At 37.7% G+C, this 14,798-nt stretch overlaps 1 protein-coding gene across 1 annotated transcript in view; it reads right to left on the bottom strand.

Annotated features, from left to right (window-relative positions):
• LOC140805786 (callose synthase 10-like) overlaps positions 1 to 14,798 on the bottom strand; it is a 60,689-nt gene that overhangs the window by 5,573 nt on the left and 40,318 nt on the right. Inside the window, exons 28-42 of the mRNA XM_073162090.1 lie at positions 13,364 to 13,461; positions 13,210 to 13,300; positions 12,968 to 13,128; positions 12,770 to 12,879; positions 12,492 to 12,623; positions 12,312 to 12,380; positions 12,070 to 12,241; positions 11,023 to 11,140; positions 9,612 to 9,731; positions 2,019 to 2,134; positions 1,831 to 1,914; positions 1,485 to 1,597; positions 664 to 716; positions 409 to 585; positions 266 to 313 (exon numbers count right to left, since the gene is read on the bottom strand). Coding sequence (XP_073018191.1) covers positions 266 to 313; positions 409 to 585; positions 664 to 716; positions 1,485 to 1,597; positions 1,831 to 1,914; positions 2,019 to 2,134; positions 9,612 to 9,731; positions 11,023 to 11,140; positions 12,070 to 12,241; positions 12,312 to 12,380; positions 12,492 to 12,623; positions 12,770 to 12,879; positions 12,968 to 13,128; positions 13,210 to 13,300; positions 13,364 to 13,461 — 1,662 coding nt within the window. The remainder of the gene's footprint in view (positions 1 to 265; positions 314 to 408; positions 586 to 663; positions 717 to 1,484; positions 1,598 to 1,830; positions 1,915 to 2,018; positions 2,135 to 9,611; positions 9,732 to 11,022; positions 11,141 to 12,069; positions 12,242 to 12,311; positions 12,381 to 12,491; positions 12,624 to 12,769; positions 12,880 to 12,967; positions 13,129 to 13,209; positions 13,301 to 13,363; positions 13,462 to 14,798) is intronic.

The following is a 14,798-nucleotide window of genomic DNA, read 5'->3' as shown; positions in this document are numbered from 1 at the left end:
AAACGCTGCTTACATGATCATTTGCCCATTTGTAGTATCAGTAAGCACCTAAAGTTAGTATAAATGTAGATTAGGTAGATATCCAAGGAAGAAATCCTTGTTCCTTGCATAATTTGAAACTTCATACCTAATAATAATAAAAAATGTGTAACCCTCCACAAGCAATCATTTGCTAGGATGCAGAAAGCACATCATGTTTCCAATTCTAAATTCTTGATCAATCGTCCAAAAACAAAATAAAATTATACTTAAAGTGAGAAGTTACCAGATAAACTCTTCCATACAGGAAAACATACACGGTGAGAACGGTCATCTGCAATTAAGAGAAGTTCTATTAGATGATTGAGTAAACTTTATGGCGCCAAACACCAAGAGTTTTCAACAGTGAAGAATGCAATTCAGTTTTACCATTGTGCAAACATAGTAGCCAACAGTTGTGAAAAAAAAGGACATCATTCTGAAGAAATCAAAAAGCTGCCCAAGTCTATAAACATCCCGGCTCAGAACTTGCTCTCCATTTCCTCCAGCGACTTTGCCTTCAAATAAGGCTATTTGGTTTAACCCGACATCTCTTCCCTTCCCAACCTAGCCAAGAAGCAGGATGTCAGAATAATGGGAAGAAGTAATCTTCCATTATAGTTAAACGAGAAAACCCATAAAGACCTGAATATATTCATGATGAGTTATGTTACCCTGTCTCAATGTTGAATTGAAGCCTGCAAATTTTAGGAGACAGTGTAGAGAGGCCAGTGCATAAAATAAATCTCAGTCAGACTGAGAAATATACAAAATAATTTAAAAGGATTCTATATTGTGAAATAACAATAATACGACAGGACTGAAGCATCTATACATACAACAGCGATATACAATTAATTGCTGAGTGCTATTCTGCAAGTCCAAAACAATGAATGGCACGAAGAGAAAAAGTCAAAAAACAGTTTGAAAGAATCACTTTAACAAATGCAGATTACTGAAACGGTATATCCATTATAATGCGCCTTTATTTTTATTTTTTTATAGGGAACGATATTATATTATTCATTATTTCTCCTTGAAAACATCATATTCCTATGAAATTCGAGTACAAACCTTTCCACCACTTTTTTTTTTGATAAAAGACTAAATTTTATTATAATATGTAGAAATTACAATAGGATGCGGATGAGTATATATTACCTTTCCACCACTTTATTTATATTCAAAACTCAGGAGCATATATTACCTCCTACATAATGTTAGCCATGCCATAAAATGACAACTAATAATATGCATTCGTATCAAGGAGAAACGTAGCAAGTTATATATATGAAGGTCCATCTGCTCAAGTTAAAGAATTAATATCTTAATTTGTAATGTGGGACAAAGCATACATGCATAGGCAGGAGGGCCGTTATCAGGAATTGCCGAAATTCCACATCTGTACTTAGGTGTAATAGTGAAAGCACATTATCGTGCCCATAATGAAAATCGGCCAACATTACCTGCAAAAATATCTTCACTGATATTAATGACGCGCGATGCTTTACTGATACCACCACGAGTAATATGAAAAATTCGGTCAAAGACATCTGGATGTCCATAATGCATCCGGACTCTGCATGATTTCAAATGGGAAATTAGATAAATTCCCAACATGTAGATTCAGTGTTTTTAGCAGGGAAGTAAGACGAAAATGATCAAATAACAAAGAATCACATGATGCACATCTCAGGAACGTGCAATTGCCATGCATGAGGAGAAAGCAAGAAGCGGTTGCGGAAACACAAAGGATACACCCGAAAAGTGAGTCTAGAATGCATCATTAAACTATTAAAAATCTACACTTACTTCAAAGGTTTAGCCAAAACACGCTGACCCAAGGTCACAAAACTTGTCTCTTGGTTGGACATGAACCACGCCAAGGAAGAGACACTGCATTGATTTCAGACAAAATTTTGGATCATAGAGATTTCTCACCAAATGAATTGAACAGTAGTATGAGAGAGAGGAAGAGAAGACGGAAGAGGTTATTCAACCTTCCAGTAAACACATGTTCTCTTACACCAAGAATTGTCGGGGGCCGAAGACCATGATTTCTCCGGAATTCCTCAAGGAGATTTCGCATTTTCATTGCCTCCTCAAGGTAGTTGTCCTAGATGACATTGAAGAAATTATTCCAAAGAAAAATAAAATAATCTTGCAACAAAATAAAGAAGAATGGAGTAACATCTGTACAAAATCACGGTAAAAGAAGATTAACACTAAGCAAATGAGTTCCCATAAGATTTGTTAGAGCCGAGTCTGGCAGCACTCAGTAAGACTCAGTATAATCATGTGCACACACCTACTCAGCCCTAAACTGCCACTCTAGATCACCACACAATACCAGCCAACACCGACAGCTCCCAACATAGGTTCACAACATGCTGCTTCTACCTTAAAACCACTTGCAAGTTGCGCTAATAGCCATCCCTAACACCCACATTACAGAAGTTCCACGTTCAGGAAACATATAGATACGCACACAGATCACAAGGGCCAATACAAAAATACACAAATTGAAAGAGCTTTTTGCGCACGCACGCACACATATTCGGGACATGCAAACTTACACTCAAAACACAAATTAGAATTACACACACTAAAATGCATCCACAAGCACATCTATACTATTTTATTAAGTTTGAGACACTTAACATAACTAAGTTTGAGACACTTAAAGTAACTAACTTTGGTGTCAAGGTCTGTTTTAAAAATTATATATATTAATAAAATGTTAAAATTGTAATGCAAGTTATATGTAGTTCAGTGGATAGAGTCGTCGTTTCTGGGGGTTTAAGTTATAGGTTCAATTCTTATTGAATTCATTTTTTTATTCTTTATTTTTCAATTTATATATCAAAATTACATTATAATCCCTCATTATTTCTTATAATTATATTTTGATCCTCATTTAAATATAAATTAAATGAATTATAAAACATATTATACAAGCACGCAACGCGTGCGTCGGTGTACTAGTAATATATAAACATCACCAATAGGTTTTCATAAGCAATTCAGATTGAAGGAAATAAGAAGGTTTAAGGCTGAAACTTAAAATTGCGCCAACAGTAAAAACCCTAGAGAGAGAATTTTTTGAAAATGCTCTCTCCTTTTGCTCCTGAATTGTGGCGGCAGATTACTCCATGACCCACCATCACCGATCAACATCTACCCTTTACGTCCACCATCTACCACCGTCGGTCTCCAGTCGTCGAAGCTTTCTTCCTCTTCTTTTTTCTTTTTTTGACAGTTTTCTTCATATTATTTTTAACGTAAATGGCCCCCAATCACGTACTTGGCTAGCTTCGACCAGCGGCTCATCTCCCGGCCTCAAACTAACTCATCCACACTGTCGGCACTCACTTTCCCCTGCTGATCTCTTTCTCTTTTGCGTTCCAAACTCAATATGGACGCTGTCCTCAGTCCAGACTAGATCCGCCCAGCATCTTTTTCTTCCGACCTCAGCCTACCTTCACATGGTCTTTCCGACCAGTATTGATTTCCGCCGGTCTCATCTTTATCGCCAGGGACTTTTGGTCTTCTTTTCTTCTTCATAATTTGACCTCAGCCTCAGCACTGTTTTAGCTCCATCCAGTGCTGCTAGCCCTAAGTCTAGTTCGTCGATTTACTCCACAATCCACTGATTCTGGCCTTTGTTTCCGTTTTAATCAGCACCAGCCTTCAGGTTTCTATATGCGGCAGTGGCGTCTCTCGAGGCAGCATGTCACGGGATCCCCAAATAGGATGGGTAATCTGCTTTTGAGGGTGTTTTGGGAATGTGCTGCTCCTAGTGTGGAGGGAGAATTCAAAGTTGAACAAAAATTGTTCATAAATAAAAAGGGCAGTGGGGGGAACTCAATATGCGAGCTATTTGTTGGGTGTGCCAAATGGATACTTTCAAAGCTTTGGGAGTACATCAATAACTCTAAATCATGCCCGGATTTTAACCGTTTCAGTGGCATCAATGCAGTATTCTCTATTCAAAGGTTTATTAACAATAGAGGCCGCTTTTCGGAAGTGTCTCAAATCATGCAACAAGGTAAGAGGCAGCATAGCATTATACCGTGTGGCATTGCCATGTGAGGGTGGAAGTGTTTGGCAAATAATATTTCGAAAGCAGTGCGTGGGATGATAGAGATGCGAGTTTTTCCACATGTAGGCCTAAAGCAAGATAATCAACCAAATCAGAAAGATTATCATGCATGGCAAAAACCAGTGTCTACAAAGAAAGAGGAGAATGAATTCTTTAAATGTAAGGATAAGGATTGGAGTGAAGCATTTATTATCACAAGAGAGGAAGTTAACATCTCTTGGGACTTGATTCGAGCGGCTCTTGGTAAGGCGGTCAAACAGTACATTGAAATCTTTCTGTTCCAAGCTAATAAGGCGGTGTGGTGGCTGAACAGTGTGGACGATACCATGTTTTATTCGAGGTTGAGGAGATGCTTTTTTGAAAAGAGGGTCACCTTATCGTTTGAACAGTGGAGACAGGACATAAGAAAAAAGAGATAGTGCAGGAGTGTTGTGATAGTTGGGCTATGATATTTGGACATCCGTGGAATCTGTGGTCGACCGATGTGCTTAAGATTATTAGGGACTCTTGTGGAAGCTTGTTGGATTTAGTAAAGAAACTACTATGTTTAAGGAATTATCGGCAGCCAAAATTACTGTGGCAGGGCATGAAGGAGGTTTCATTAATAGTACGGTGCAGATTCAATCGGAGTATGGGCTTCTGGACATTCGAGTAGTGGTGGACTATGTTAATATAGCCGCGTACGAGATATCTGAACAACGATCTTATGCTCAAGTGGTCGTTGATCGAGTGAAGAAGCCGGATGATGGGGGAAATTGAAAGGAATTTATGAGGGGAAGAGCGAAGCAGGACCATCTACAAGTCCAAAAATGCTAGATGTGGATATCGGGATCGAGCAGGAGAAACAGAATAAGGAAGAAAGCTTGGGAAAGAAAATGAAACTGGGATTTGTGGGAATGAAGATAGGGCTACATCCAAAGGCATTAATGAGATTGGGGACTTTGGACATACTCACAGAATTGAAGATGTGGAATTGTTTGGTAGAGAAATCCAAGAGCAGAACAATAATAAAAGCAAAGGTGCAAGTTCAGCTGACAAGCAATTTGGGTCAGAACCGATAGCAGACATATCAAGATTCTAAAGAGGATTACTCCTAAAAAGACAGGAAATTTTAGAAGAGGTTCTATTAAAAATTTAATTATTTCAGAGATTTGAGGTGTAGTATCGCCTAACTGTGGGGTAGAAAAAGGGATAACCGAGTATACTTTTCACATTGTATACCACAGAAGAAAGGTTCGTACAAAAGGTGGTAGTGATGTCCCATCTGTGGCTGAATTGTCAAGGGTAGACCCACTGAGGCTGGAGGAACAAACATTGGGTGGTGGAGGTTTCGGTGAGTGTGAGGACCAAATGCAGAATGAGGATATTGTAGACAATTTCAGCGAAAGCTCAGAATCATCTGTGATCGGCAGTCCAGTTACTTCCGATATCTCAAAGTCTACGGGTTTGGGTATGGAACACACGAGGTCTTTTTGCATTATCTCATGTTTCTCAACATTTGCGAATACCGGGCTACGAGGGGACTTTGAATCCTAAAGTGGGAAAGCTTCTTCATTCTTGTCAGAATTTACCTCCAAAACAATCTTTTTTTCTTAATTTTACATTTCCTTCAACTTTCCTGTGTTGGGCATGTCCAGGGGATTATCAGGGGAGGGTGAAGAATCATTGATGGGTGAAAATCCTGGTAAATTGGTGTGCAACCATTCCGAGGATGATAAGGGTAGGGTGTTTCAAGGGAATATAGCGGATTCTTCGGTGAGGTCAACATGTTTGGATGGTAGTGAGGATTGCTTGTCGAGATTGGGGATTGAGAAGAGGCCTTTAGTGAATGAAGTAGTTATGCGTTGAGATCCAAAAAAGTTACGGAGTTAAGGAGGTTGACTTTTGAGATCAATTATGAGAAAGGATTGTCGCAACGGGATTTCAAAGTGGTTAAATAAAGATTTGCTCCTGGAATATCAGGGGATGAGTGTTGGGTACACGCAGCGGACAAATTAGAGTTTTGCGAAAAAGAAACCGGATATAATTGCTCTTCGAGAAATTAATAGGGAACCGGTGGATAGGAGATTTATTGCAAGTCTGTGGAAGTCCAGGTTTGTTGATTGGTTATTACTACCTGCTATTGGCAGCACTAGAAAATAAAAAGTGGCATTTGGATGAGCAAAAATAAGAGGGTGAGAGGTCAGAGGAGCTAGCAATTGAGAGAGAATATCAAATGTGCAATAGAAGAGCTAGAATGCCGAAGAAATTATATTGATAATCAAAAGGCGAAAGTAAAATGGTTGAGTGAAGGGGATCATAATACAAAATTCTTTCATTCATTATTAAATCATCGCATGAGCATATCAACTATTGAAATTGGAGGTCGTGGATGGGTAGAATCGTCAGGCAATGAGTAGATTGAGTTGACCATAATAGAGTTTTTCAAAAAACTATACCGTGATTCTGGGGAGATGGGGAATAGAAGGAGTGGAATTGTGTTCAATCAATTGTGAGGATTTATTTGAGTAGGAGAGACCTTTTTTAGAGGTTGAGATTAAAAAAAACGGTGTTTGAGAATGATGAGAGAAAAGCCTCAGGCCCAGATGGCTTTACAATGGCATTTACTAATGAGTGTTGGGTTAAAGGTGATCTAATGAAGGTTTTTGATGAATTCTTGGGGGGTGTTATAAATGGTATTATCAATGAGACTGTACATTTGCTTGATACCGAAGAAACAAGATTCAGTCAAGGTAAAAGATTTTAGGTCAATCAGCTTGACAAGAAGTTTACAAGATTATTGCCAAGCTCCAAGCAAGTAGATTGAAGAAAGTTTTACCCACTATATAAAAAAATCGAAGTGTTTTTATAGAAGGGAGACAGATTGTTGACTGTTGCTTATAGCTAATGAATGAGGTGGTGGAGGAGGTGAGGTGTAAAAAAAAAGAAGAGATGGGCTTTTTAAGTCGACTTCGAGAAGCATATGATAACGTAGATTGGGGTTTTTCAGATCAATTGAAAAAGGATTTTGGAGAGAGATGGCGTAATTAGATTTGGAGTTGTGTTTCTACAGTTTCATTCTCAATTCTTATTAATGGAAGGCCCCAGAGGTAAATTTAAGGGTGAGAAAGGACAGGTGATCCACTTTCACCTTTCCTCTTTAATTGGGTAGTAGATGTGTTAGGTAGATAGATTGACAAGGTTAAGGCATTGAATCTCATTCGGGGTTTGGAAATGGGAAGAGAGCGATTAGAGGTGCCACACATTCAGTTTGCGGATGTTTCTGTGCTTTGTCAAAAAAACAAGTCATTTGAGATTTCTGGTAGAGGTCTTAAACGCTTTATGTCAGATGTCAGAATTAAAGATCAACAAGGAAAAAAGTGCCCTGTTAGGCATTAACTGTGGAGAAGAAGAGGTTCAGTTAGCTCGAGAAATTCTTTGTAGGAAGAAAAGCTGGCCAATAACATATCTGGGGGTTCACTGAGCGGAAACAGGATGAAAATTTCGTTTTGAGAACCTGTTTGTCTAAAATGGCTAAGAAATTGGTAAATTGGAAGAAAGCATTTATGTCTAGTGTGAAAGATTCACTTTGATTTTTGTGGTGTTGAATGCTCTACAAATGTATTCCATGTCACTATTTAGGGTCCCAAAGGGTATAGCAGAGATCATGGAAAAAATTATTAGAGATTTTTTTATGAGATGGAGCCGATGAAGATTCACATTGTCATATGGTAGCATGGGAGTCAGTCTGTAAACCGAAAGCAAAAGGAGGTTGGGGTATTGGCAAAATTTGTCTAAGGAATAGGGCTCTGTTGGGGAAGTGGTGGTGAAGGTGCTATGCTGAGAAGGAGACATTATGGAAGAAAATTATTGTGAGCAAAAAAGGGTTACATGACAACGGTTGGGACGCAGGTCTAGCGAGATATGGTATTTTTTGAAGTCCGTAGAAGTTTTTTTCAAGAATTTATCCGCCATTTCATCAGTCTACGAGGGTGGTAGTTAGACGAGGAAATAAGTTAAGGTTTTGGGATGATAGGTGGTGGGGGTTTCTTCCTTTAAGATCTTTATCCAACTTTATTCCAATTTTCATCGGTTCACAATGACACTATTTCTAATTTTGTTTCGATGGAGGAATATTCTTCCACTTCTACTAGATCTTGGGAGTTGCGTCTGCGGAGAGATTTGAGAGAAGAGGAAGTTAACGAACTGAGTTCTTTGTTAGGCTCTTTAGAGAGTGTCAATTTGGTTGAGGGGGTTGAAGATAGAAAGGTTTCGGATGAGGATCCTTCAGGAGTTTTCTCAGTCAAATCATTCTATGAGTCTTTCTTTCCGAACTGAGTTGTTTGTTAGGATCTTTAGAGTGTGTCAGATTGGTTGACGGGGTTGAAGATAGAAAGGTTTGGGATGGGGATCCTTCAGGAGTTTTCTCAGTCAAATCATTCTATGAGTCTTTCTTTCCGATTAGGGATTTTCCTTTATTTTCGTTCTTTAATTCCTTTGGAAAAGTCCAATCCCATCAAAAGTTCCAGTATTCTCGTGGATTGCAGTGTTGTGTAAACTGTCCGTTGTAATTGTCCACTTGTGAGTTGATGCAAAAAAAATGGCTTTCGTGTGCTCTATGTCCTAATTGGTGTGTTATGTGCCAGAAGGAGGTGGAGAATCAGAATCATATACTTATTTAGCGTTCTTTCACGAGCATTCTTTGTTTCAAAGGTTCAAAGCTTTGGAGTAAATAAATTTGATATGGGAAGTTCCAAGATCATTGCCCGACCTTTCTGAGGCAAATCTTGGACGGGATCCAGGTAAGAGGGTGTAGATATTTTCGGACAATAATAGTACCCTGTATTTGTTGGTCGGTATGATTAGAGCGGAATAGACGGATTTTTGAAGGTTTAGATTAGAAAACACGGCTGAAGATGTTTGGGAAAAGATTACGATTCGTGCATCTAGTTGGAAAGTAAAGCATATAAATTTTAAGAACTTCTCGATTTTAGATTCAGTGAGAAGTTGGAGTTATATTTGTGTTTGAGTTGACAAGGATTTTTCTTGTCTTTTTTGTTGCAGTGCGGATCTCTTGTCCGTCCTTTGTAATTTGTGTTTATATTTAATGAATATTTTCCTATCAAAAAAAAATTGAGCCAACATCAGGTATAGTGTTTTAAGCAAAAATTTGGTAAGATGTGATTTTATTTTCTGATTTGTTGGGGATTTATTTTCTTATTCCTTTCCTAGTTAATTGAACACTTTGTATTGTTACTCAGTCCATATACCACCAAAAACATTTGTCCAAACCACAGTCAAGCATCAAGTATAATTGACAGACATTGTCCCAGTTTCCAAACATTCCATATAAGCGCAATCTTTTACTCATTGAGCCATCCAATCATCAAAAACAAAATCAAGTTTCTCAGATAATGGCCGCCCATTAAAACAAATAAAAAATCCAAATAGCATGCATATCTTGTACAAAACATATAGAGGGTAATTTGCTCGATTTCAAAAGAAAATCAACCTGATTCATGTCAATAGTTTGAACAGCTTCTCCACGTGTGAAAATTACTGCATGGTTTTGATTCTCAGGTTTCCCTTCTCCCAGCTTAGGATCCCCAGGAAGTTTAATAGAAAAAATTTCCTGCCCATCAAGAGGTGTGTTGAAAGAAATAACAGCATAAGTCAAGGATAACATCAAGCCAGCAGTAATTCGAGTAACACAGGTGTCAACTCATAGAAAGCATGGCTATCCAGTAATGTTTCTAAAATCAAAGTTCAAACACAGAATACACTAAAGATGTACATTGATTTCATGATGTGCAATATGATAAGATGTAGTTCAAATGGTTCAGATCACAAAACGAGTTTTATAAATATCTGATAGAATTCATGAAATTCGGTTCAATCTACACGGAAATATGTAGAAACATAGGGACTGCAAACCTACTTGCTCATATCTCCTAACCATAACAAAGGTGAAAAAAATTGAGCCTGATATTTTATCGGGGTCAAAATTTAGGAGATTCTGGTACGTGATCGTTCACTTCACGTTTTGGACGATATGGCTTGAAAGGAAATAGCAGAATTTTCAATGACAAGGCTACACAAATCAATGAAGTTTAGGAGATCATCAAATTCAGAGTGGCGGGATTGACAACAAAGATCAAAGAATTCAATCATTTGTCGATATCAGACGTTAGGGATTTGAAGTTTTTAATGTCTTGACTACAATGTAGTAGTTTATCCTAATTTGCGGATTACTCATCCGCTTCTTTTGTAACAAGAATTATTTATTATATATAAGTTATGTTTCCTATCAAAAAACCAAAACAAAGGTGAAAATGGAAACAAGCAATTTGTTCTTCTCCATTCTTTTCTTTTTTTTTTATTTGAAACGATGATTTTATTAGAATAATAAAAAAAGTTGCAAAAAAGCGAATGAGAGATCGGCAAAACATCCCACGAACGACTACTACATTGTCGTCAACTGTAAATAAATCTTAAATCTCTAACTAGATCTGATATAAAAAGGTGATTAAAGTCTGGCAACTTTGTCGTCCAAACGGAAACTCTGAATTTGATCTTCTCCATTCTCACTGTAACTTTGTTTTGCACGTCACACTTTTCTAAATCTGGTTTAAGCCATCATACACGAGAACAATTAAGAATTATTTCATCACGAGAACAATTAAGAATTATTTCATCAAGCTCTGCGAATGCATGCACACTCTTAAGGTCTCGTCCAAGATATCACTCGATGTAAATACCGACTTTCTTAGAGAGGATCATTAATTCGTATTTTGTTCAAGGAATTGGGTACGTCAGGAAATAGAGATGATTCCATAAATCTCTCAACATCTCTCAAATAATGAAACTTTAAGGCATGACAAACAAGACACATATTTCGGAGTATTAGCTCCTAAACCAAATACCTGATCCTTTCCGTTAGCGTCAGCTTTGACAAGCTTAGAATAATATTCCTTTGTCGGCTTTCCCTCAGGTCCGATACTGTCCTCCACATGTATAAAGGCAACACGAAGCGCCTCATTCCTAATAAAACAAAGACAGTGACAGTCTGCGATTAATTATAAAAGACAACGTACTTAAGGAAATCTTTTGCATTTAAAATTAGGCATTCACTTTCAGTTATGTTACTTCCGGCTCATGATGGAAAAATATCACAAGTCTACACCATGTTTTTTGACAACCCCAAATGTCAGTTTTTTTATAGGAAATGATGTTACACTAAATAATTAAAAGCCAATGGTTAAAACAAGCGGATAAGAATAAGGTAAAAAAGGAAAAACAAAAGAACCGATCATATCAACAACAAATATTGCTCTAATCCCTCGCTAAATTTGAGATCGAGAAATTCTTAAATTACAAACTTTTCCAAATCCAGCCAGAAAATCGTGTCACGACACTCTTAGCCAGATAATCGTGTCACAACACTCATCATCTGACTCTTCTAAATTGTTAATAATCCTTCTATTCCGCTCCAACCAAATGTCAGTGTTACCAAGGCAACAGCCCAATGATACAACAGCAACAAAATGCAATGTGCCGCATATGTGACTACTGTCAGTTATGCATTTTTCACCCCATGCTAAAAGAAAATGCTCTGTCAAATTTCCCATATTCTAGTTAGTCTCAGGTTTTTCATTTTCACCATCTTGACCTAAGGAAAAAGGAAGCATAAAGTTGGAACAAAAATTTTACTCAGGTTTACAAAACTTTGAAGCAACGAAAGACAAGCATCCCAGGATCAGAGTTCAGAAAATCCAGCACAGGAGATTAACCTAGGGTATTCGGCCATTTCTGAAATCTTTGACACCCCTTTTTACTTGGAAGCTAAAATGAAAGGAAAGTACAGCACGTGTGTGAACTGGAGAAAATTTCAACAAAAACATTTTACAAAAAAAAAGTAAATGAGATGAAACACATGTCCAAATCGATTGAAACTAACTTCAAGAGCTTACCTCTGCAGAAGCAGTGCAATATCAGTTGCCTCAGGGGCTTTCCGCTGCTTTTGTTGCCCATAAATTTGACATGAAATGACATAAGTGAATTTTATATCAGCTTGAGCACGTGCTTCATGTGACGATTGAAAGCCTTGAGTTGCATAAGAACTTGTCTGAGAAGAGATATCCTCTGCACCAGAGGAAGCACATCAGTAAGCACTACAAAATTATTCAATACTAACCACGCTGGAATAATTAACCTCCTTGAGATCTCCTTTCCAAGAAGCTCTGCAGCATCAATGCCCTTCTATAATACATCATACCACGCACTGCATTAAACAGAAGTGGAACTCATAGAATTAAAGAAAATATCGAAAGTTCACTTTCTTAAGTGGAGTAGCCCGAATAAGATTTAAGTGTGAATATATGAATTTGTTTACCTGTCCTAGCTAAAGTTTGTCCCCTGTAAGATGCCCAAAAGCGAAGTTCCAACACGCTAACAGAATTTTCTTGTAGGTCAGCATTTACGCTGTCATTTTGGTCAATACGTTCCAAAAAGTTCTCCCATTCATCTAAAAAAAGACGGTAAAAGTTTGAGATGATTAGAGAAGACAAACTATAAGGAGGAGAAAAATAAAATACAATAAATTATTTAAAAAACAGATAGAGAAAACAACTACGTTTGTAATTAGAATCCAAAACATGCGAGAAGAAATACCTGGGAATATCTTTTGGAGATAGAAAAGAGTTGATATCCCATCTTCGTTTTCAACATTCAGCTCAGAGTTACTGTAAAGCACTGTTTCACTGTAATACGGCGTGAAGACACTACCCCAAGCCAATACAGATCAGGAAAAAAATCAGAACGAATCACTGGTCAAACATTAAAATCTTCCAGGACAATATAGTAAATTACCAGAATGGCATCATTTCAGAAACAGGCTTAGCTGGTGGCATGTCCATAAATAACGAATTTGCAAAGAACTCCAACCTTCTTTGTGCTTCAAGGTTCTTGGGTATATTAGCTGCAGAATCCTTCACGGTCAGAAGTAGGTGCAACCTTTTCACCTGCTCCTTCTGTTCCCGAGAAATACCATTAAAGGCAACCTAACTTTATTAAAGTCAACACTAAGTACAAGAAGAACTTTGAAAACTTACAATTTCAGGATCCTTCGGCCATTCTATCCTAGAAAATAGACGGCCCTCATTTCTAGCCCTCAACAATATATTCCATGTATCGAGCTGCTCCCTGGGGAAAATGAAGGGAATTAAAAAATTTACATAAAAACTTAATGACAACAAAAGGAATCACCTCAAATCACGGGACAGCAGCTCATGGGTAACAATGTCATATAAATCATACATTGCCTTGGCAGCACCTTTTGCAAGTTCAGGAGTTTCGTTGCGCATCTGAAAAAACAAATTAGTAAAATAGAAATGAAAAGGAGGAAAATAACATAATAATCAACTTAATAACAAATATCATTGTCTTTCAAATCACCAAGTTGCAATGAACGAGAATCTAAGAACATGATAATGTTCTTGAACAATAGATCAAAGTTAGGGAGACATGCACCCGATGACTGGAAATGAACATGTGAGACAAAGTCACATAAAAATGAACACGGTGAGCCAAAAGAACTAAAAAGAGGGGGAAAAAAGGAAATAATGAACCTAAGCAGCGGGTATGTCAAAAAAGTTCTGAAATATTACAAGACGGATCTTGAGCTTTTCAAGGAGTTTACTTAATGTAGCAGAAAATTATCAGAAAGGGATGTTCCAAGAAGCCACATTGTGTGGATAAAGGTCGTTGATCAAAATATAAAGTAATGATAGAAATTCTTGGAACAAACCGAACAAGAATTCATTGAGAATATTTTTTCCACGGTAGGAAATAAAACATTTGTAGATGAAATATAGTGTAAGACAAAAAAACAGCGAAGAGCAGAGAGAGAAATTTTTTGAAAATGCTCCTTCCCTCTTCCAGCATTCGAGTAACCTGGCCCTTCAACTATTCAATCCTCTCCTACAAAGACTGAGTTTCATAGATCGCCTTTTACCTCAGACACCGGCGCCGGCCATCGGCCGTCGGCGACATCAATTCCCTTTCACTTTCAAACAGTTTCTCGTATTTTCTTGCTGAATTCGTGTCGACCTTGATCCGTTTAATAATCCCGATCTTCCTCGTCTGATAATAGACCCATCGTTTTTATCCTTTAATCAATCGATACTCAATGGTTTTTTTTTTATAGGAAACTTAGATTATATTGAATTAGAATAGTCCATTATAAAGCAAGCGAAAGAGTTTTCTGCCAAAATAAAGATAGTACCGCTAACGAATTAAAACGTTACAAAATTCCAATCCCTAACCACATCTGAAATAGCTAAATGACCTAGTTCTTTGAAATTTCTAATTGACTGTAATGGACGACCGTATACCAGAAAGTGTAATGGACGACCGTATACCAGAAAGTATTGGCGATAGCCCCCCTTCGAAATCCCGGATCTATGATAAACATGTCTTTCGCCCTCCTCGGAAAAATCCAAAAATAATCTCAGCTCTTACAGGACCATAATCCAAATGCTTCTTGAGAAAGAACAATGCACCAGTAAATGATCTTGATCCTCTTCGTGGTTGTGACATAAGCAGCACCACTGTGGTCGTAAAGCACATGATGGCCATCTTCTTTGCACTGAATCAGCGGTCTGTAACTTGCCCAGAGCAACAATCCACGAGAAAATTTGAA

The sequence above is a fragment of the Primulina eburnea genome, chromosome 11 (assembly GCF_022965805.1).
Source record: "Primulina eburnea isolate SZY01 chromosome 11, ASM2296580v1, whole genome shotgun sequence".
Classification (NCBI taxonomy): domain Eukaryota; kingdom Viridiplantae; phylum Streptophyta; class Magnoliopsida; order Lamiales; family Gesneriaceae; genus Primulina; species Primulina eburnea.
The sequence above is the reverse complement of the archived record's forward strand: the minus strand, read 5'-3'. Positions and strand labels throughout refer to the sequence as shown.